This window comes from Vulpes lagopus, chromosome 14 (assembly GCF_018345385.1).
Source record: "Vulpes lagopus strain Blue_001 chromosome 14, ASM1834538v1, whole genome shotgun sequence".
NCBI classification, from domain to species: domain Eukaryota; kingdom Metazoa; phylum Chordata; class Mammalia; order Carnivora; family Canidae; genus Vulpes; species Vulpes lagopus.
This window is the reverse complement of record NC_054837.1, coordinates 21,112,383-21,135,236: the sequence shown is the minus strand read 5'-3', so window position 1 is coordinate 21,135,236 and position 22,854 is coordinate 21,112,383. Positions and strand designations below refer to the sequence as shown.

The following is a 22,854-nucleotide window of genomic DNA, read 5'->3' as shown; positions in this document are numbered from 1 at the left end:
TCAGGGTGCTGGGAAGTACATTCCACACTTGAATACAGGGAACGGGGGAATGTGAATAATGACTTAATCTGCCATAGGTAGTATCTTGGATTGGGTAAAACATGGTCTAAAAGGGGAAAAGGTAAGCCACCAGTTTCTATTCTACATGCCAAGAGATGGAGTCTGCACACAGTATAGAGCCTGTGTGACACACAAAGTCAAAGCTTTGAAGCTTCCTGCTGAATGTGCTTGACCTTGGAGCATGCAGGTGGAAAGAGGAAAATTCTGGAACCAGCCCTCCTGGCTTCCAATTACTGCCTTGCCACTTTCCAGTTGTTTCAGATCCTCATCATTTACTTACCCCTTTCCCTGTTTTCTCCCCTATAAATCACACCAACCTCTCGGGACTGTTAGTGAGTTGGCAATAACAATTTTGGTTCCCAATTATTGAGTCCTAGGTCTTTGTGTCCACCATCTCATCTATCCTCCCAAAGGCCCTTTGAGGCAAGAGCTGAGATTTTTCCAGTTCGAAGACGAAGTGGCTGTATGTAGTTCAGCGAGATGGGTTGGGTTTTTTTTTTTTTTTAAGATTTTATTTATTTGAGAGAGAGAGTGCAAGGAGGAGGAAGGACTGGAGAGGGAGAAGGAGGCTCCCCACTGAGCAGAGAACCTAATGAGGGGCTCTATCCCAGGACTCTGAGATCATGACCTGAGCCGAAGGCAGACACTTAACCAAGGGAGCCACCAGGTGCCCAGGTAGTTCAGAGAAGTTTAAAACCTGACTAAGAGAGAGACAAAGGTACCATGCAGAGGCTGTGCCCTGCAAGCCTCACCATGTATTTACTGCTCCTCAAGTCTGAAGGTACTTGGGAGAAAAACCTGTGCTTCCCTACTTCTATGCCTTTGGTCTGTCTCAGCTAAGCCCTGCTGAGAATACTCCTGTTGCCAAAGTGAGCAATCTCCATTCATGGGATCACATGCAGACTCCCGTACAGAGAACATATGTCCCTTAAAAATAAAAACCCACCCCCATGCACTGGTTTAAGAATAAGTTGCACTGGGTAGATGAAACTTTCCATTTTATAATCAGCTTCTTCCTCTGCTTGCCTGATGCAGTTAATTATTTTACTCCCCATCGTTCCTCTTGCGATGTTAGCCAGGGGAGTTTTACAGCGTGGAAAGCAGTGAACAGGAGGCCCCGGGTGAGTGGATTTAAAGGCGAAAACTGCTCTTCCCTGCAAATAGCTCCCTTCACACAAATAGCCTGGTAATCAGCAATAATGATGGAGAAAATGTAGGGAACATACAAGGGAATTAAATGAGAATTTGCTAAAATATTAAGTATTTTTAAATGGGCCTCCACGGTACTGTGGGAGCACTTCACAGCTCACTGAATGAACATCTTGTAGCTTGAGGTTCCCAGAATAGACTGGTGTGTCTGACATGAGGGCCCAGACCCTACCCCCCAACTCCGCTCATCTTTCACCCAGGTCTTTCCAGAAGATCTAGCAGCTGGGAGTCTGGCTGCTTTGGTTGAAAAGGGGTAGTAATTTCAACAGAACACTTGGTTGCTAGATTCCCCAAACTGGGTTCCCCTATCCCTTTCTGTAAGTTACAGAGGCATTCATCACTTAGCAGTATTTGGGGTTTTGTTACAGACCTGGCTTTACACAGTGCCCTCCCTGTACAGATCCGTAAGATAAATCTCTTCTGTTTTTCTTTTTTTTAAAGATTCTATTTGTTTATTCATGAGAGACAGAGAAAGAGAGAGGCAGAGACATAGGCAGAGAAAGAAGCAGGCTCCCCACAAGAAGCCTGATGCAGGACTTGATCCCAGCTCCTGGGATCACACCCTGAGCTGAAGGCAGAAGCTCAACCACTGAGCCACCCAGGCATCTTGATAAATCTCTTCCTATCATCAAGAATAAGTAGACATCTCCTGAACAGTTTTTTAAAAATTTTATGACCATTAGGAATCACATGAGGGACTGTGTTTCCTTCTTTACTTTAGACACGGGGAAGCTCAGGGTCAAATTAATGCACTAGGTCATGTGGTGCAGGTTTTGATATCCATCTGACCTGATTTTTGCCTTCCTGTTTTGCCTGCCTTTGTCAGTTTTTAAAATTTTTTTGCCCCTGATACTTTTTGGAATAAGAGCATAAATAAGTGAAATAAATCTCTCACCAACCTCTTAATTTCTATAAAAAGATGGATAACTAAGATGCAAAAGTAAAGACTATGAGTTCTTTGAGGATGTGTTCACCGTCATAATGTCAGTGCCTCAAACAAAACTCAACACAGACTATGTGCCTAACACAGAATCCAAAATATCACAGGTGTCCAACCTAAGATGTGCCACATAATATTCGAGCCCTTTCTATTTGCTGTGGCATGGACCATCAGCCTGTCACTTTTTCTTTCTAAATTAGTTCAATAAGGATGATGTTCACCATCACAGTCAAAGGCAATAAAAACAGTTATGGTGTTCCACTGTAATAGTATCACACCAATCACACTGCAATAGTTGGCTAGGGCTGTGGTAACAAAGCACTACAAACCAGGTGGCTCAGCAACAGAAATATACTGTCTCACACTTCTTAAGGCTAGATCAGTGTGTTGGAGGGGGTTGGTTCCTTTGGGGGCCTGTGAGGGAGACTCTTTCCATGCCTCCCTCTGGCTTCTCATGATTTGCAGGTCATCTTGGCCTGTGGAAGCATCACCCCACCTCTGCCTTCTTGCTTATATAGGATTCTCCCTGTGTGCATGCCTGGGACGCAAATTTCCTCTTTTTTATAAGGACACCAGTCATATTGGATGAGGGACCACCTGACCCCAGCATGACCTCATCTTAACTAACTGCATGAGCAATGACCTTATTTCAAAATAAAGTCACATTCTGAGATACTAAAAGTTAAGGCTTCAACCTATGAATTGTAGAGGGGGAGGGGACAAAATTCAATCCATAATACATACCTTTCAGGATCTAGTTGGTTACAGGTTCTTCAGGGGAAGACAGAGGCTTTGAATTCAGACACTAAAATCTGAGCCCAAAGCCCACCAAACTGGCCATGCCTGTTCCATGACCGTGGGACCCCTCCCACTGTTGTGCACAATTGTCCCACATGATGAGTCTTCTCCATGCCTGCCCCCACTCTCTGACTAAAATCTGAGCCCAAAGCCCACCAAACTGTCCTGGGACAGATGCCTTTCACTGACATCCTTCCACTTCCTAAGAGAACCTGGATGACACCAAGGGAGGTTTCACAGCTATAGGAGAGTTCTGACACCTGCCAGTCAATGACAACTCACTCAAGCTAGCCAAGGACCCAGTGGCCCATAGAATCTCTAAAGTCAATGAAAGGGATTTCCAGGGTAGACAGGTGAGACTTTGCAATGGAAATAGTCTGACATTTTATAAGCCAGCACTCTGAATAGCTGGACTCCACAGTTGAACCTACTACCTGGTTTCAGACCCACTGATAATGGCAGCACCTAAATATGGCAGCACCTAAATATTTATTGTGAGGATAAATAAGTTAACCCATGTATCCAGAAGTGAGGGAGTTAGGAGGGTGGGGCCCAGAAACAGTGGAGGGCAGGGCTAAGTTCGACCACAGATATGAAATCACATAATTGTCTAGTTCCCTACAAAGGCCTCTTTCTTATCTGCATGGTTTATTGCATCCCAAGAGCATGCTGGAAGCATTAAGTCTTACATCCAACAGCAGAGAGGGGCCTCTACAACTCGGATACTGGGGTCCTGCACAAGAGGATATTAGATCGAGTTATTAGCAATGAGCTTCTTAATTAAAATGGTAAAATCCACTGCCTCTTGGAGTAGCACCCTGGAGCAAGTTTGTGTGGAAGCAGCAGGTCCCTGGACCAGGAGTGTCCCCTGGTATTTCCCTACATTTTCAAGTCTGGAGCACAGCACTTCCCTCCTTCCTTCCCTCCTTCATTTTCCCCTTCTTTCTGTTCTTCCTTCTTTCCTTTCTTCCTTTCTCCTTTCTTTCCTTTCTTCTTTTTTTTTTTTAGAGCAAGACCTTTCTACCACAAGTAAATAAAATACCAATATCTAAATACAATATATTAGTAGCAAATCCAATATATTAGTAGCACAAATGTATTGTACAATATTACATTTTATTCAATGAAAAGTAAACTTTCTTAATCTAAAATTACACTTGCCCAGGGCCTTTGCACACGCTGTTCCCTTTACTTGAAACACTCTTCCCCTATGACACTTTCTCAGCAAGAACTTTTGTTGATCATATATTTACTTTTTAAATTTAATTTAATTTACATTCAATTAACATATGGTATATTATTAGTTTCAGAAGTAGAGTTCAATGATTCATCAGTTGTATGTAACACCAGTGTTCATTATATCACATGCCCTCCTTCATGCCCACCATCCATCTTCCCACCCCATCTTCCCACCGTCCCACCCCTCCAACAACCCTCAGTTTGTTTCCTATAGTTAATATATGTGCTGCCAAAGTGAGCACTGTTTCCTATAGTTAAGAGTCTCTTTTGGTTTGTCTCCCTCTCTGATCTCTTCTTGTTTTGTTTTTTTCCTCCCTTCCTCTATGCTTCTCTCTTTTGCTTCTTAAATTTCACATATGAAGGAAATTATATGATAATTGCCTTTCTCTGATTGACTTATTTTGCTTAGCATAATACCCTCTGGTTCCATTCATATTATTGCAAATGGCAAGATTTCCTTTTTCGATGGCTGAATACTATTCCATTGTGTATATATATCACATCTTCTTTATCCAAAGTTGATCATCTGTTTAAAATTGCACACATACCCTCACCCCTGGCAGTCCTACTCTCCCCACATCCCTACTTTAGGTTCTACAGTTTACTTCTTTGTTTTTGTTTGTCTCCCCCTAAACTTATATGAGAGCAGGAATTTTGTGGCTGTTTTGTTTGCTGCTGTATCTTAGCCCCTAGAATAGTGCCTGTCACACAGTAAGCATTCAATAAATTTTTGTGGAATGGTTGATAATGATGCAGCTATTCAGGCAAACAGACAAATATCAAGATGGGCATGAATCAATGTAATAAAGAATCTAACTCTGTTTTTGATGTGTGACAGTTGACAGCTTTCAAACTTCCCCCACTGTCTCCTCCCCTTCTGCCCACACCTGGGCAAGTTAACAAGAAAGTCCAACTGCTGCTGCTTTTGGTGCTGGAGGGAAGCTCAAGCCACAGACAAGAGACTGCTTACCCCAGCCCGACTCCCTGACCATAATAAAACTCGAAACCAGTCACCCCTCCCTGCTCTTGCAGGCTGATTTCAGACCTGCTTGGGAGACTTCCCTGCTCTGCCCAGAAAACCTCATTATGTGAGTATTAAGTTGCTTCACACATTTTTAGTTCATCTGTGGTGTCAGTTTCAACCTCTGAACCAAATTTTGAGCAAGGGGTCTCAATGAAGTAACACAACAAAGGTTGCTGTCACATCAGCCTCGGGCCCCAGGTTGGTTCTGCAATTGCTTTGTTTGTGCTACAGACATTACCACATTTGTGAAAATTAAGGGGTTTGTGAAATTAAGGGGTTGCCAATGGTAACTATTTTCTTTTTTATCAGGTTATCTTGTAACCTCAGGACACTCTTTTGATTAGTGAATTCAGAAACTTGAAAGCAAAATAGAAGCACACTGTTGTTTCAAACACCAATTCCACATCATATCAACCACTCGCATTCCTAAACCTGAAAATAAAAGCCAGGCAAAAGCTTCTAGAACTGACAATTAAGGGCCAAAGTTATCTCTAATATGGTTTCACTGAGTTACCCTAGGTTACACATTCTTTTATTTCTGCACAATTTTGTCTGAGAGGAAACAGATTATTTTGCCATGACCAAAATATGAACTGAGCAGAAAATGATGGATCTTTCCCTACAACTGGTTGTCTGGGTTGAACATGTGACATACAGTGTAGACATTCAGAAAAGTTGACATGAGCTGAGAAGCAGTTTAGAAAAAGATCACTGATGACCTGGCCATGACATATTGATAAGAAACTCAAATACCATATTTGGTCTAAGCTGCCATTGAAGCTAAGACACATCACTTAAAACAAAATAAGATTAAAACACTGCCAATTAAGTTAAAACAATGCTATTCCATCCCTTAGAATTTTTTTTCATAAAAATATTGTCATGACTTTTAAAGCTTATCTTCACTCTTAATTTCTTACATATCACTGTTTGCATAAAAGGAAAAATATAAGAGAAACACATTGGTAAGATGTTCTTCAAACTTCTTCATACTTAATGTCCAGCTCTTCTGAATCACGTTTCCATTAGAGTCAACAATGCTGGATGCAAGATTTCTTAAAAGGATGCTTTGCTATTTTCACCAAGATTTTCTTCCTAGCTGCTGACCCCCAGTCTACAAATTTTGATACTGGCCCGGTCTTGATTTTATAAGAATATGTCCCCCCCCCAAAAAAACAACTGTGTTTCAGACCCCAGATCATGATCCATTGGTTTTGTGATCTAAAACATCAGGGGAGGCTTTTGTGTGGTCTGGCTGTCTGGAACTACAACCAAGTTTGAGTGTGTAGATGATAATAAACACAAAACAACTGCCATCTGGGTAGCATCATCTCAAACATGTTAAAATGTGAAAAAACACGCATTACAGAATTGGTCAATGCCATATAAATGGCAAAAAAAGCTTGTACAAAATGAATTGATCTGGTGTATGACAGGATGTTTTGTGGTTTTGTATTGTTATTAGCTAAAAAATATTGTTCATGAAAACTCAAATGTTTTTTAGATTCCTGAAGCATTTCTAGAAGTTCTATTTCTAGCAACTCCCAGATCATGGCTTGCTTCAATCCAGACCCCAAAGCCCTGTACCACCTGTTCCCTGCTAGTGTTGCTAGCTTTAGCTCTGGCCATTCTCCTACATTCCTTCTGTGCTCCAGCTTTTTAAAGATACTTGTAGTTTCCTAAATGGGCCATCTTCAGACTCACCTGTCCTAGTCAGTTCCAACTGCTATCATGAAGTACGGTAGACCACGCGGCTTGCAAACAATAGAAGTTTATTTCCCACAGTTCTGGAGACTGGAAGTCTAGATGAAGGTGCCAGCATGGTCAGGTTCTGATGAGAACCCTCTCCCAGGTTGTAGACTGCTGGCATCTTGTATCCTCACACGGTGGGCAGCAGAGAGAAGGAAGCTTTCCCATGACTCTTACAAGGGTACTAATCCCATTCATGAGGACTCCAGCCTTAATATCTAATAATCTATAACCTTATAATCTAATCCTACTTACCTTCCCCAAAACTTACTTTCTGATACCATCACCTTGGGGTAGTGTTTCAACACATAAACTTTAAGGGGACACAAACATTTAGTCCATAATACACCTCTCTGCATTTATAACTGCTATTCCATCCATTTCCCATGTTTTCTTACCGGTAAATTCCTACTTACCCCCCAAATGTCAGCTCATCCAGCAAGCCTTCTTAGATTTCTCTAGGTCCCCGTAGCTCTTTGTACATTGTGTTCAGAGTGTATGTTTGTGGGTGTGCTTCCTCTATGATACTATGAACTTTCTGGGGGCAGATTTGTTGTTTTACTGCTTTGTGTAACTTTGGTCTCCTCATAAGTACCTGGACTAGCGGGTTCTCAGGCAAAGCCTGCTATAGAAATAAATGAATGAAAAGTTATCATTGTGTAATGCAATTTGAAAAATCCTGGAAAAGCTCCACTTCCTACCTCCCAGCATTTTACCAGTAGACATTACAAGAATCCACTGCTGAAATGACAATGCCCTCAGTAATACCTTAATTCTTCCTAGAAAATGAACAAGGATTAATTAATCACATCAGAATCTAAGCATGAAAGTTTGCTGAGAATATTCCCATCCAAAACTAAGCACAAGAGAAAGAGAAGGAGACAGAAAGAAGCTACTCAGAAAAAAGAAGAGGTCTCACTTCATCGAGGAAGGTATCTCCATCCACCCGCTAGTCTGAATTAGGTGCCTCCACCTACAAAGCTCAGAGTCCTTCTCACTCTCATCATTCTGTATCATCACTGACTCTTAGAACAGCATCCTGTTCATCACTGTATCTCCAAGTGTCAGCACAGTCCCCAGAACATACTGGTTGCTCAAGAGGAATTTTAGGAATGAAAGTGGATCTCAGAACCAACATTCATGCCTGGGGAAACGTTGTGGTGGTTCAACACGGCGCCTGACAACTTCTCAGTCAGACAGGTGGACAGAGAGATGTGTTTACCCCTTCTCCACCAGAGTGCTGCCAAATTCCAACCCTGAGGGGACAGATGGCAAAGTGGGGGAGGTGTGTAGACCCTAAGGCACAGAATGTCTTGGCATCAAGCCAATATCAAGATGTCTGATTAGGAAACAGTGGTTGAGTCAGCAAAAAAAGAATCACGAAGTCTCAACTTATGTACTTGACACAGCAAGCACCTATACACTTTATTGACTCCACTTCCGCAGCCATTGTGAAGCATATGAAGCAAATATGAGCATTTAGGCAAATATGAGAGAAGGGAGCCTTGGCCAGGAGCCATATGGTACTGGGCCATACAGTACTGATCTGCTGCTGATTATCATGGATGAGCCCCCTTCCATGCATAAAGGTGTCTCCTCCTGTGGGGTGTGGATTATTATGTTCATTTCATAGCACCTAACAGAGAGCCTGGCACATAGTAGATGTTGAATAAATATTTGTTGGATAACAGAGCAAGGAAGGAACTAAAACCAGAGAGGTCAAGTCCATCAAGGTCAGGTCCATCTGACTCTGGAGTTCCAAAGGCAAGAAGGTTCATGGGTATGAGGATGCCCTTCAAAGATGATCAATCCCAGGATAGCATGGCCCTGTCCTAATTGTCAGCTCAACTTTGTTGTTCTCTCCCTCCCTCTCCCCCAACCCCCTACCTCCAGCATGTTGATTCAGTCAGTGAAGGCAGGCCGTGGATACTTTGACATGCTGCGAGAGGAGAGTGCCTTGAAAAAGAAGCAACAGCAACTTCAGAAACTCGAGGAGGAAGAAAGACATAAATTCCAGCCAGCCAAAAAGATGTCAGAAATCCATTATGGCGAACTTCTTTTAAAGTAAGTAGATGGGGCAGATGCAATGCGGAAGTCTGCGGAAGGGCCTGTAGAATGAACGCCACCTACAGACCAGTCCATTATGAAATGTCCATTTACATAACCATAGCAATAGGTAACAACCACAGTAATTATAATGAGTGTCTGCTATATGCTTTATGCACATATTTTCATCTAAATTTTAAAACATTCCTTAGATAGATAGTGTTATTACCCACCCCCTTTTTTAGAGATTAGGAATAAAGTTTAGAAATGCTCACATAATTCCTTTGTGACTAAGATCATAAGTTAGAAATCATCCCTGAGTCCCAATCTGAGTGACACAAAATTCCTAAACTGTGCCATTCTGCATGGACAGATTCCTAGGACACTTAGACTTGAATGAGGCACAAATCCAGAATGGAAAGGAGGTACTGAGGCAGGTGGACAGGAAAGAAACGGTGGAAATGGTCTGCCCTTGTAACCATTGTCCTATTGGAGCGGTGGTCTCAATCCTGGCTACACATTAGAATCACCCGGGAAGTTTTTAAAATGCCCAGGGGTAGATGGTAGAATAGGAGGATCCAAAGCTCACCTTGTCCCATGGATACGACTAGATAACACAAAATACCCATGTCCAGGGTGCTTCCCAAACCAATTACATGAGACTCTCTGGGGGTGTTGCCTGGACATAGTACATTTTAAGGTGTACGTTTTAAAGTTCCCATGATGATTCCAATATGGAGCCAAGGTTGAGAGCCATTCTGCTAGGGCTTCAAGGACTCAAATTGCCAGGGTGTCAGCTAAAGAGGAAAGGAACCCACAGCAGATTCCGCCTTTCCTCCACAGTATGTCCTAAATTCTGTTCTTCATAGTGTTAACTTAGAGAAGTATCAATATGTGGGATTTTAAAAGAAAGATTATTTATTTTACGGAGAGAGAGCAGGAGGGGCACAGGGAGAGGGAGAGACAATCTCAAGCAGACTCCATGCTGAGTACAGAGCCTGACATGGGGCTTGATCCCAGGATCCTGACATCCAAGAGTCAGACACTTAACCAGCTGTGCCATCAGGCACCCCCTCATTATGGACTTCTTAAAAACAAGGGTCCTAGCAGTGAAATCCTACAGTGTGTGACCTTTCTGCATCTGGCCTCTTTCACTTACCAGAATTTTTTTGAGGTTTATCCCAGATAGAAAGCAGATTGGTGATTGCCAGGGTTCAAGGGAGTAGGAGAGTGGAGAGTGATTGCTTAACGGGTGGGAGGCTTCCCTTAGGGATGATGAAAATATTTTAGAATCACACTGAGGTGATGGTTGCACAACCATCACTCAAATGTCATTGAATTGCATCCCTTAAAACAGTTGATTTTATGTTATGTGACTTTCACCTTCATGAAAAAAGTTGGAGTGTTCTGGTCTGTGAGGTCAGAGGGTCAGGGGGCTGGACACTAATGGTCAGGGATCTCCTTAAAGCTCAGGGTTCCAGGTGATAGATTCAAATCCCGAGTGCAAGAACCATGAGGTGCTGATACATTTCTAGTTACTCCTCCCCAAAAGTGTGGCCCTTGGGAATCCCCACTTATTGTAAGAAGGGCCTTTCCTTGAAACCTCATATGTGCAAACCCTGAGCTATAGTTTCTGCTCCCCTTGCCCTGTGTGCTAATTTAGAAGGGAAGTTAACTTTTTCTAGATTGGCAAATGTCCTTAAGATCAGGGCAGCACCATGCTAGCTCACCTCTGTGGTCTGGAGGTTCAGAAATATGGTTTCATTTTGGTCTGGAGATTTCCACTTTGTGTCAGCACTTTGCTTTTTTATTTTAATTTTTTTCTATTTTGTTCAATGTTTTTTTTTTTATTAGTTTTACCCTAAGGATTGATCTAATAAGCTGGGCTGTTATTTGTGCATCCATTTATTAATTCATTTATCCGTTCTAAGATGGGAGAAAATATTTATGATTTACCAACCCCACTCCATGCATTTTAAGGAGCGGGCATCCCAAGGAGAAGCCGGTTTTGGAGAGCAGGGGCCATTCAGGGAAATACGTAGATACAGAGAAAGAGCAGAAGTGCTTCACCTAATAGGCAGAATGGAGACATCGAGGAGACTGGCCAAGAGTATGAGCAGAAGGGACCCTTTGGGGGAGAAAAGAAGAGAGAAAAGCAGCCACCACTGGCAGAGAACAGAGATGTCTAATGGGGATTTTTATGAGGTTCTGCCTCATAGTGTTAAGACATAAATCCATTTCTCTGTTTCTTCACAAGATCTTCAGTGAAGTATCAATGGCCCCATAGTGTAATATGGTCTTGGACTTTCATCTTAGCCAGTTGCAAAGTAAGTTTGGGAGTGAGAAAGCTATATTGATAGTGTGCTTCTTCTCACTGCACAATCAACCATTATATGTTGAAGACGTACTATGTGCAAGCCCGCTGGGGCCGCTGAGATATGAAAAGGATTAAGGTACAGTCCCTACCACATCCAGTAGGAGCACAATAAACCAACCCAAGGATGCACACTGAAGTGCCCACAAGTGTGCCCATAAAGGAAAAACACTGCTGCCATATGTTTCTCATTTCCTCTGATGCCATGACCATACTCACAACACTTCTCACACTAGATGTGTGAGATTTTCTCCCACACCAAGCAATTCTCTGCAATATCAGTGGGGCATCATATCATCCAGCTCAATTCTGACGCTGTCTACCTGGAGGTAGCATCAGATCCCACAGGTTAAGGGCTCAGTCCCGAAGACTACCCCCCACATCAGATGCCAACCACAAGCCCCAGGTTGTCACCTGTACTTCTGACTGACTGGCTATGAATCAGGGTTCCCCACCCACTCCTTGGGTTTAATCATTTTCTGGAGTGGTTCACAGAACCCAGAGAAACACTAACTTACATTTACTAGTTAATTATATAATAGAGGATACAGATGAATGGCCAGATAAAGAGCTAAAGAGGGCGAGGTCAAGAGATTCTCTCCACATGGAGCTGGGGAGTGCCACCTTCCTGTTACGTTGATGTATTCACCAAGCCAGGAGCTCTTGGAATCCCATACGTTTGGGATTTTTATGGTGGCTTTGCCACATAGGTATGATCTATGATTAATTCAATCATCAGCTCCTCTCCCCTTTTCTGCAGGATGGTGAGTGGAGCTGAAAAGCTCCGGGTTTCTAAAAATGCCGTGGTCTTTCTGGTGACCAGCACCCATCATGAAGCTATCCAGGAGTCCACCCAAGGGCTACTCCTTAGAGCAAAAGACATTTCTACCATGTAGGAAATTCCAAAGGATTTAGGAGTTCTGTGTCAAGAACCAGAGTCTAAGACCAAATATTAGAACAAAAGATGTTCCTAGTGCTATTACCACTTAGGAGATATCAAGGGTTTCAGGAGCTCTATGCCAGAAGCCAGGGGCAGTAGATACTGTTTCTGTTATTAGAAATGCTCATTACCAATGCCCATCCCCTCAAGGTTAGGGGGCGGAAAGAGAGTTTGCATAGAATCCCCAGAAGTGTGACTTTTGAGTGGGATCTTTAATGCCAAATAGAAAGAGATGTGATTAGACACATCAGTATCAGCCCAGCAGAAATTCCTATGGCCAGCATTTCTGGGTAGGAAGGCCAGAGTTGAAAGAGGAGGGCATTCATGGTGTCATCTTTTGGAATCATTATTTTCAGAGTAAAAAGAAAGCTGGCAAGTCATGACCTGAGCCACCTACATCCAGCCACTCAATGTGCCACCAATGTAGTCTGCTCATGAGATAGAGGCACATGATCAAGAGAAGGCCACTCAATGAGTAAGGCAGTTCTTACCCTCTCCATGAGTGGTCCAAGAGCTTAGTGCAAAATCTGCCTTCTCTGAGCCTGATGGTACTTAAAGCCTGGTACTCCTAGTGAAACCAGCCAGCTGGTAGGCTTTCCCTGACATAAAGAGAAGGAATGAACTCAGGGGTCTTTTTTGCAGGGGTTGCACTCAGATTAATGGGCGCATGAACAGATGCTGGGGAAGGGTCGGAGGCATCTGTTAAAGACTCTCCTGCAACTTTTTAAATAGTTCTGTTGCCACGTCTCCCATGTTTGGGTATGGTTTTAATCCATGGTCATAGAACACAAGTCTCTCTTCTCCCATCCATGTTTCAGTGTGTGAGACATGGTTTATGTAAAATTTAGTAAGTTTAAATATACATGAGACCATTCTTCTCGTAGGCATTGATCTCCTTGTGTCTTATCCGGTGGATTCTATGAGCTGCACAAGTCTGGCTATTAAAATAAAAGTGGAGGCCATTACTGCTGTGTAGCCACCAAATGCAAGTGGGGAAGCAGGGTTACAAAATACCAATGGGAGATTCTCCATATCAGCACAGAGTAGTGGTTAAGAGCACAGGACTTGGTTTCCATGTCCTGACTTCCCTCATACATAATTGTTTAATTTTGGGCAAATCACTGTACCTCTCTGAGCCTCCTTCACCCATATGAATGGTACCAAACTCCCAGGTTTGTTATGAGGATCAAATGAAACAATGCTTAGAGCAGAGCCTGGCATAGGAGACACCAGAAGCCCTCAGTAACTATTAGCTATTATATGCAATAAGGTGAATTTGATCTCTCTAGGCCTCAATTACCTAAAATCCTCAGATTTATGGCTAAAAATCTTCATTTCCAGGCAGGCTGGAAGGCATCTCTCATCTAAGAGCCGTGTGCTATAAATATAATTCCAATCATAGGAGTATCAAAAAGACAAGTGTTCATTTAAAATACTTTTTTTTTTAACAAGGTATTTGATCTTGTGCATTATAAAAGCAAGAGGGATTATTCCACCCTCCCGCCCCCACCCCCTGCTGGATCCAAGGCCATAGAATAAATTCAGACAAAAGTTTTAAGTCTGACAAAGTAGGCAAAGGAAAAAGAAAATCAAGCATGTCCCGAAAGATTTCTGCGTGCTAGCAGTCTTTCCCACTGTGCCCAGTGACCTCGTTTTTCATTGCAGATTTATCTGAAAAGGTGAAAAAAACAAGGGGTAGAATTTGTCTGGTTATCCTGGTTGAGAGAGGACAGAAAACCAGAGATTAAGGACTGAAACAGTTGGGTTAATGTCTATGTAATCTAAACCTCCAGGGGACAGGGTTGAGCCAGTAAAACTGGGCAAGCCCATGTATTTGCTTGTGGCTTCTTCAGCTCTAGGGGTTGAATAAAGAGCTCGTGGAAATGGAAATCAGCAGACGTAGATTCTGGTCCTATTTTTTAGTTAATTCTGTGACCCCAGAATTGTCCTTGAATTCTCAGGAGGAAGGTAAATTCCTAATGTGCATCCCCACTCCACCTCCTCTTCCTGCTTCCACCTCATTCCCTACATGAAACCAGAGTGATCTTTTCAAGACATAAGAACTGCTTTCAGCTTGGGGTGCCTGGGTAGCTCAGTGGTTGAGCGTCTGCCTTCGCTTGGGTTGTGAAAATGGGGTCCTGAGATTGAGTCCTGCATCGGGCTCCCTGCAAGGAGCCTGCTTCTCCCTCTGCCTATGTCTCTGGCTCTTTCTGTTTCTCATGAATAAATAAAATCTTAAAAATAAATTGCTTTCAGCTTAAAACCCTCCTAGGCTGCCATTCCACACAGGATAAAGACCAAAGCCTGAGCAGGGGTCACAAGACTCTGGATGGGTTAGTCCTCTCTTTTTCCCTCTGCCCCAGCCACACACCCTCCCCTACTTTTACTCATGATATGCACCCCCACTGGAAGGCTCTTCCCCCATCCCATTTACCTACTTAATTCCTGTTCAGTTTTCAGATTTTAGCTCAATGTTTATTCCAGTTACTGTTGCTGTGAACAATCACTCCAAAACTTTTTTTTTAAGATTTTATTTATTTATTCATGAGAGACACAGACAGATAGAGATAAAGAAGCAGAAACATAGATGGAGGGAAAAGCAGGCTCCATATAGGAAGCCCAATGTGGAACTCGATCCTGGGACTCCAGGATCATGCCCTGAGCCGAAGGCAGATGTCCAACCACTGAGCCACCCAGGTGTCCCCACTCCAAAACTTAAGAACTCAAGACAACAAACATTTATTTCACTAACAAATCTGCAGCTTGAGCCAGGCAAGTAGGGAAGGACTGTCTCTAGCACTACTACTGGGGCAGCTCGAAGGGTCCATTTCCAACAAGGTGAATCCACGTGGGTGGAAACTTGAAGCTGGCTGTCAGCTTGTGAGGTCAGCCAAAGCTGAGTCCTAGCAGCCGTGATTCTTCTCCCTATGAGCTTCTTCATAAGCTGCCAGCTTCATCACAGCATAGCTATGGCTGGATGCTAACAGTGAGCACCCCAAGACATGAGAAGAAAAAGCTGCCAGTTCCTGGAGCCTGGGCCCAGAAAGGGGGCATCACACCAATTTCTTTTGACATGTTCTATTAGCTCAGCCACTCACAAAACCAAGATTCCAGGGGAAAGGTACATTTGGCCATCTCTCCCTGGGAAGAGAGTCAAAGAACTTGGGGCATGTGGTTCTGAATTGCCACAACTTCCTCCAAGAAGTATTCTCTGGCTCCCTTTCTGCCAAACTCCCTATTTTATGCTTTCAAAGAATCCTACACTCTTCCACTCAGCCTTATCACAACTGTGTTTGGTTACACCCATTTCTGCCCCTAGACTCTATCAGAAGGGAAAGGCTGGGTCTGTCTCATTCATGGCTGTGTCCACAGCCTCCAGCACAGAGATGTTCAATAAATCCAGGTAGACATGAATGAACCAGGGAACCCGTCAATGATTCAATCAATGAAGGTACTTAGACTGAGGCTCAGAAACTAAAAAAGTCCTAAGGGAATGCACATGAAGCATGAAGTAATAAGGCTAATGAGGAGGGAGAAGCCAGGGGTGCATGAGTCTTGGGCAACCCGCTGAGAAGCCCACACCACATGTAAAGCAGGCAATGACCTTGCTCTTGGTCCCCGCCTGACTCTTGTAGCCAGAACACGGGCCCAGACAGCTTTCAAGTTTGCAGAGCCAAAACTTTTCCATTTTTATGTTAAATCTCCCAAATTTAAAATACAGACAATTGGGATCCCTGGGTGGCGCAGCAGTTTGGCGCCTGCCTTTGGCCCAGGGCACGATCCTGGAGACCCGGGATCGAATCCCACATCAGGCTCCCGGTGCATGGAGCCTGCTTCTCCCTCCGCCTGTGTCTCTGCCTCTCTCTCTCTCTCTGTGACTATCATAAATAAATAAAAAATTAAAAAAAAATAAAATAAAATAAAATACAGACAATTGATCCAATTACACACATGGTAGACATATTAAAATGTGTCTACATGGGGCACCAGGGTGGCTCAGTGGTTAAGCATCTGCCTTTGGCTCAGGTCGTGATCCCACATTGGACTCCCTAATGAAGCAGGGAACCTACTTCTCCCTCTGCCTATGTCTCTGCCTCTCTTTCTTTGTCTCTCATGAGTAATAAATAAATATATTTACATATATATATAAATATATAAATAAGTAAATAAAATCTTTTAAAAAATGTGTCTATGGGCTAGATACAGTCATGGGCAAAAGAATATATACCCTATGACTCAGGTATGCTAGAAAGAAAAAAAATGCTATTTTCTATAACTGAAATGACTTACTCCATGATGGTGGAGAAAAAAAATTAATATGGTATTCAATGTAACTTGTTCTGTTTCATTTTGAAACAGTCTTATTTAGGTAAACATCCAGTGGTTTCAAGGATGAAGTACCTGTCTGGGTTATGTCTCTCTTCTCTAAGCAAGCCTCCTCTTCCCCTTGCCCAGATGGTGTCTCTACAGGGCAGAGCACTGGGCTCTGGTTTCCCATGGCAGCCTGCCTGGTGTCCATGGAGGTTATGACTAGTTTTGGCTGATCTTTGGGGGCACACCTGTGCCCGCTTCTACTAAAGTTTGAGATCCCCATATCTCATGGCTGATGTGACCAACCAATTAGACAGCAGTCTGTAGAATTGGATGGAACCTCTTTAAGGAAAGGACCAGAAATAGGAGCCACAAACTCCAGGCAGTTCTTTGGCTGTGTCTCATGCCTTCATTTCCACTTCTCATTGTCCCATGGCCAGGACCCCATGGCCAGGCTGGAGCCATCTTCCTCTCTCAAGCTAGGATTATTGCAATACCCTTAACTGGTCTCCTTGTCTCTGTCCTTGCCCTCCACCCTCATCATGATCATTTTCAAAACAGCAGCCAGAGGATCCTTTCTGAATACAAGTCAGACACATCTTCTCTCAGCTCAAAATCCTTTACTCTCATTTAGAGAAAAGGCCCAAATCCCCACAGTGGTCTGCAAGGCCCCTGTTCTCTCTCTACCCTCTCCCCCTCACTACCCTGCTATCTTTGAAACACAGGCCCACCTCAGGACATTTGTACCTGCTGTTCCCTCTATCCAGAATGTGCTGCCCAAAGATATCTGAATGACTCACTTCCTTATGCACTGCAGATTTTTTATCAAATGTCACCTTCTCAGTGACACCTCCCCTCATCACGCTATTTAAAATTGCAACTCCCAGCCTTCCCAGCCCTTCCACACACTCTCCCTGCTTTTTACTTCCCCAGAGCATGTCTCACTACTTACTATAGCAGAGAAGGGAAGGTTAGCACTCTAGCCCAGGGGCCACATCCAGCCCCTAGGCTGGTTTCATAAATAAGAGGGTTTTAAAAAATATTTTATCCATTTTTTTCATGAGAGACACAGATAGAGGCAGAGACATAGGCAGAGGGAGAAGGGAGGGAGCCTGATGTGAGACTTGATCCCAGGGCCCTGGGATCATGACCTGAGCCAAAGGCAGCTGCTCAACCTAGGTGCCCCTACAAATAATTTTATTGGAACACTGCTATTTGAGTATTGTTTCCATATGTCAATGGCGACACAGACTGCATGTCCGACAAAGTCATAAATATTTGCCTGGCCCTTTCAGAAAACATACCCCACCCCTAATATACATTAACATACCATGCCACTTCCCTGTTCATCTTGTTGATTTTCTTTGTCCTCCACTAGAATATGAGATCCATGAGAGCAAGGGTTTTTATATGAACTGTTCACTGGCTGCATCTAGAAGCCTCATCTCTTGAGCCAGAATTATTGCCTGGTACATAGTAGGTGCCCAATCATATCTGCCAAATAAACTCTGGCAAGAGAAGAGGTGTTTAAAACTGCTGCTCCTTGCTCACTCTGTCTCTCTCTTTCTGCTTCTTCTCCAGCACATACGATGATGAGAAGGTAAAGAAGATGGGCACTGGAAATGTACTCCGCCCATTCATCCCCGTGCACAGCTGCATCCTCTCACCCTCGCTACCTGAGGCTCGCGTGTAAGTACTCCCTCCTCTGGCTCGTCTGCTTGCTAGCTTATCCATCCAAACCAAGGTGAAATGCCTCAGGGAGCTAACAATGCATTGGGAAATGTTGAGCTGCTCCTTTGTCCTCCTGAAAGGGACACAGAGCCTAGAGCTGGCAATGCTATTTGACGTGCAAAAATAACAGAAAGCAGACATGGTGCTTTAGAGCTAAGTGGCAAATCAGCTGGGACTGAGTCATTCTGTTCCTTACCAAGCCAGACACTCTAATGTCAAATAGTTTGCAAAGCCTGATAAAATCCGTCTGCAGTCTTCGCGGAGCGTGTGCGACAATGTCTCAGCCTGGGCTCAAGGGACATGTTTTTCCCCAAAACTCGAGCCATTTCCCAGAGAAGCACCTGTTGTCTCCTGACCCAAGGCATGAACTCATTGCATGGTGTAATAGGGGCTAATCAACTCTCCAAAGAACACTCTGGTTTCCTCAAACCTTGGCATCTTGTTTCCCTTGTGTCTCTTCCAAAGAATTCCAAACCCAGTGTTTTCTTTTTTGCTAGTTAGCACTTTTCAACTGGAAGATTTCAGACAAGAAGAGAGAGGCTTTTGACTTTAGGGCAGGGTTTCTCAACCTTGACATTACTGACATTTGGGGATGAATAGTTTTTTTGTTGTGAAGGATTGTCCTGTGTATTTTAAGGGATTTGGAAGCATCCCTCCACCCTAGATGCCAGTAGTGCCCCCATCCCCAGCTGTGACAACCAAAAATGTTTCCAGACATTGACAAATGGCCCCTGGGGGCAAAATCATGCCCACCCTCTTCACCTCCCATGTTAAGACTCACTGCTTTAGGGCAATGAAAATGGTACAATGGATTGCCAATTTCTCTGTCTGCCTAATGAGTGTCAAATATTTATTAGGTCCCTATGGTGTATAGAGTAATAATGGCATTACTGACTGCTCTATAGGCATATCTCATTCAGTTCTCTCAGCAGCCCTACTGTATAGGTATGTTATTATCCCCTCTCTGCAGATGAGAAAGCAGCAATCAGAGAGGTGTGCTCCCTCGCCCAAGGTCACAGAGCTCAGCATGTTGCTGAGGGTTTTAAGCCAAGTCTATCTGATTGCACAGCCCAAATGCTCATCTCCACACACTACACAGAAAGTATATCCCAAAGCCTTGCCTTTGAGGAGCTCATGATATATTTGAAGAGCCACATCTCATGTACTTGGAAGAGTAAAACAATGCATCATCATCATCATCATAATCATCATCGTCATCAATATCCCTCCCTAATATGCCAGCTTTTGATGAGCCCACTCCCTACTTTCCTCCTACTCCCCTTTGATTGATATTACGATTGGATTTTTGATAGACTTATTTGTTCAGGGGCATTCAGACTGACAACTTAAACTTGATGTTCTTAAAACATCTCCTCCTTGCAAAAATAGGCTTTGCAATTTCTCAACACGTCCCTTGGAAACACTTGCACTTCTGCCTGTCTCTCCCGTGGACAAACCTTTTGAAACCAAACCGGGTAGATCAGTGGTTCTTAAGCTTTCACTTGTATATGAATCCTCCAGGGATGGAGGTGGGGATGATGCCTGAAAAATGTGTATTCCTGGGCCCCACCCCTCAATTCATTTGGTCTGAACAAATTGAGGTTTAAATGAGCCTTGGAAGTAATTGGAGATTTTTCTTATCTTCCTTCAATGCCAGATAAGGAAACTGAAGCCCAGAGAGGGGCAGAACCTGCCAAAATTCTTACAACAGGAATTCTCAACTCCTCACTCCTAAATCAGATCTTTATACAGTTTTGTTAGGTAGGCCAGGATGATGACGATGATGATGATGATGATGATGATGATGATGATGATGATGATCACAGTGATTATTGTTGGTGTCTATTATACCCTAGACCAAGGGTCAAAAAAACTTTTTCCTAAAGGGACAGCCAGCAAATATTTTGACTTTGCAGGCCAGATGGTCTGTCTTCCAACAAACTTAACTTTGCCATTGCAGCATAAAAGCTGCAACAAATGGATATGGCAGTGTTCCAATAAAGTTTTATTTGCAAATAGATGGTAGCTCCCACTGGCTATAGTTTGCTAATGCTGCCCTTTATTCTTGGCTGTTAAAAGGCTCTTGCTGCATTTGGTGACTGTATCAGTAATTTATTGCTGTATTACTGAATACCTCACAATGGAGTTGCTTCAAACAATAACCATTTTTTTTTGTTGCTCCCAAGTCTACAGGTCAGCTGGGTGGTTGTACTGGTCTGGATTGGCTTGGCTAATCCGGGCTGGGTTTGTGCATGTGTGTGTGCCCAGATGATGGGTGGGTGCAAGGCTGGCCATCTATGATGGCCTCACTCACAGGTCTGTTGGTTGGCTGGTTGCTCGGGTGACAAGAGTAACTGGGCCACATGTTTCTCATCATGCAACAGGCTAACCAGGGCAGTTGGGAAGGGGTCCAAGAACAGGAGCCTGAGCACCAAAGTCTCTTGAGGCGTAGGCTCAGAATGGACACAAAGACACTTCCACCACATTCTATTGGCCCAGGCATCAAGCCATCCCAGATATAAGGAATGGAGAAAAGATTCTACCTCTGGATGGGGAAAATGAAAAGTCACATTGCAAAGTGGGTGGATGCAGGGAAGGAAGTTTTTGTAATTAGTCTACCCAAAGGCATCAGGGCAGAGCATGCCCGATCAGTTCTCAAATCCTGAGTTGTCACATTAGCCAATATAGATCAGAGCCTGGTCAATCCCTTTAATCCAAGGTAACTGATCCCCAAACTGGCTGAATATTCTGAATTGACCATATGGAGATCAATTCAGTCATGTCAAGGGAGATTTCATCTTTATCTGCAAAAAGGTGAGGGGGATGGTCTCTAGAAATGAGAAACAGCTCCTCCTCCCCTCTCTGAGATGATAGGCTGCCCTCACAGCCCTCCATAAGCAACAGGAGCAGTGCCTGCAACCTGTCCAAGGCTGTCCTTGGCAGTAGGCATGGTGTGCCTGAAATGGCTTTGTAGGCATTTTCTGATTTCTCTTAGTAAAAGCACAAAACGTTTTCTTCTCCGGTATGTTTTCGCCCACTATTATGCGGGCTGGTATGGCAGTTTCAATAGAGTGAGCTACTTAGGTGTGCTCACCTCAAGTTCCAAACGTGAGGATTTCAGAAGCAGGCTTTGCACACACACCCCTTTTCTGTTTTTTCTTCTATCATGCCACATCCTTAAGAAAATAAACGTCCACTCTTTTAATTCAGTAAAATCCAAAATACTGTGCTATGATCTGACATACAATCATGAGAAAGTACTGATTTCTACTGAGCATGTTTCTGGATACTTTTTTTCTTTTTTCCCCCCGGCCCTGGTTTATTTTACCATACATTAGATGAACAGGTTCGAGGCACTTTTTTTTCATTAAGACTAGTATTTTTTTAGAGCATTCTTCGGCTCAGAACAAAAGTGTGTAGAAGATACAGAGATTCCCTGCCCCATCTGTGCTCAGTCTCCCTCATGATTCAGCAACCCCCACCAAACAGTGCAGTTGTTACGACCAATAAACCTATGTTGACAACATCATGAAAGTCCATAGTTTACATGAGGGCCTCACTTGGAGTTGTGTGTTCTCTTTGGACAGATGTATAATGACATATATTCACCATCGTAGTGCATCCAGAATATTCTCACTGCCCTAAAGCCCTCTGTGCTCCACCTGTTCATCCCTCCCTCCCCACATGACCCTTAGCAACCACTGACCTTTTTACCGTCTCTATAGTTTTGTCTTTTCAAGAATGCGTACAGTTGGAATCACAAACTATGTAGCCTTTTTAGATTGGCTTCTTTCACTTGGCGATGTGCATTTAAAGTTCCTCCATGTCTTTTCATGGCTTCATAGCTCATTTCTTTTTAGCACTGAGTATTCTATTGTTCTAGGTGTATGTACCACAGATTATTTATCCCTCCACCTACTAAAGGATATCTTGGTTATTTCCACATTTTGGCAATTATGAATAAAGCTGCTATCTATAAATATCTTGTACAGGTGTTTGTGAGGCACTTTTTATAAATAGAGAATAAAGCCCAGACCCATTGGATGAAACTCTATTCTAGTGAAAAGGAGGGCTCTCCCTGGTAATAAGAAACAACACTAATACCAGAGATAAAGCACAGATTCAGAAACCAGGCTGCCTGGGCTAAGGTTCAAGCTCTGCCTATTTGCTGGCTTTTTAAGATTTTGGACAAGTTACAGGGCCTTGGTTTTCTTATCTGCAAAGTGGGAAAACCAATAGTACTTTCCTCACAGGGATGACCTTAGTCAACATGTAGAACACTTAACAGAGTCTGCTGTCACAGAGTAAATGCTCTGTGGGAAAATTTTACTATTTTGCTGTTATCACTACTCTTCATTATCTCAGTGGTTCTGCAAATGAGAATTTTGCCCAAGTAATCATCTCCAGAAAATGTCAGATTTGATCCAGTTCCC

The 22,854-nt window shown here is 43.3% G+C and overlaps 1 protein-coding gene across 1 annotated transcript in view; it reads left to right on the top strand.

Annotated features, from left to right (window-relative positions):
* The window catches only part of CCDC60 (coiled-coil domain containing 60), an 87,430-nt gene that overhangs the window by 27,547 nt on the left and 37,029 nt on the right, over positions 1 to 22,854 (top strand). The window contains exons 3-4 of the mRNA XM_041728527.1: positions 8,913 to 9,083; positions 18,272 to 18,379. Of these exons, the coding sequence (XP_041584461.1) occupies positions 8,913 to 9,083; positions 18,272 to 18,379 (279 nt within the window). The remainder of the gene's footprint in view (positions 1 to 8,912; positions 9,084 to 18,271; positions 18,380 to 22,854) is intronic.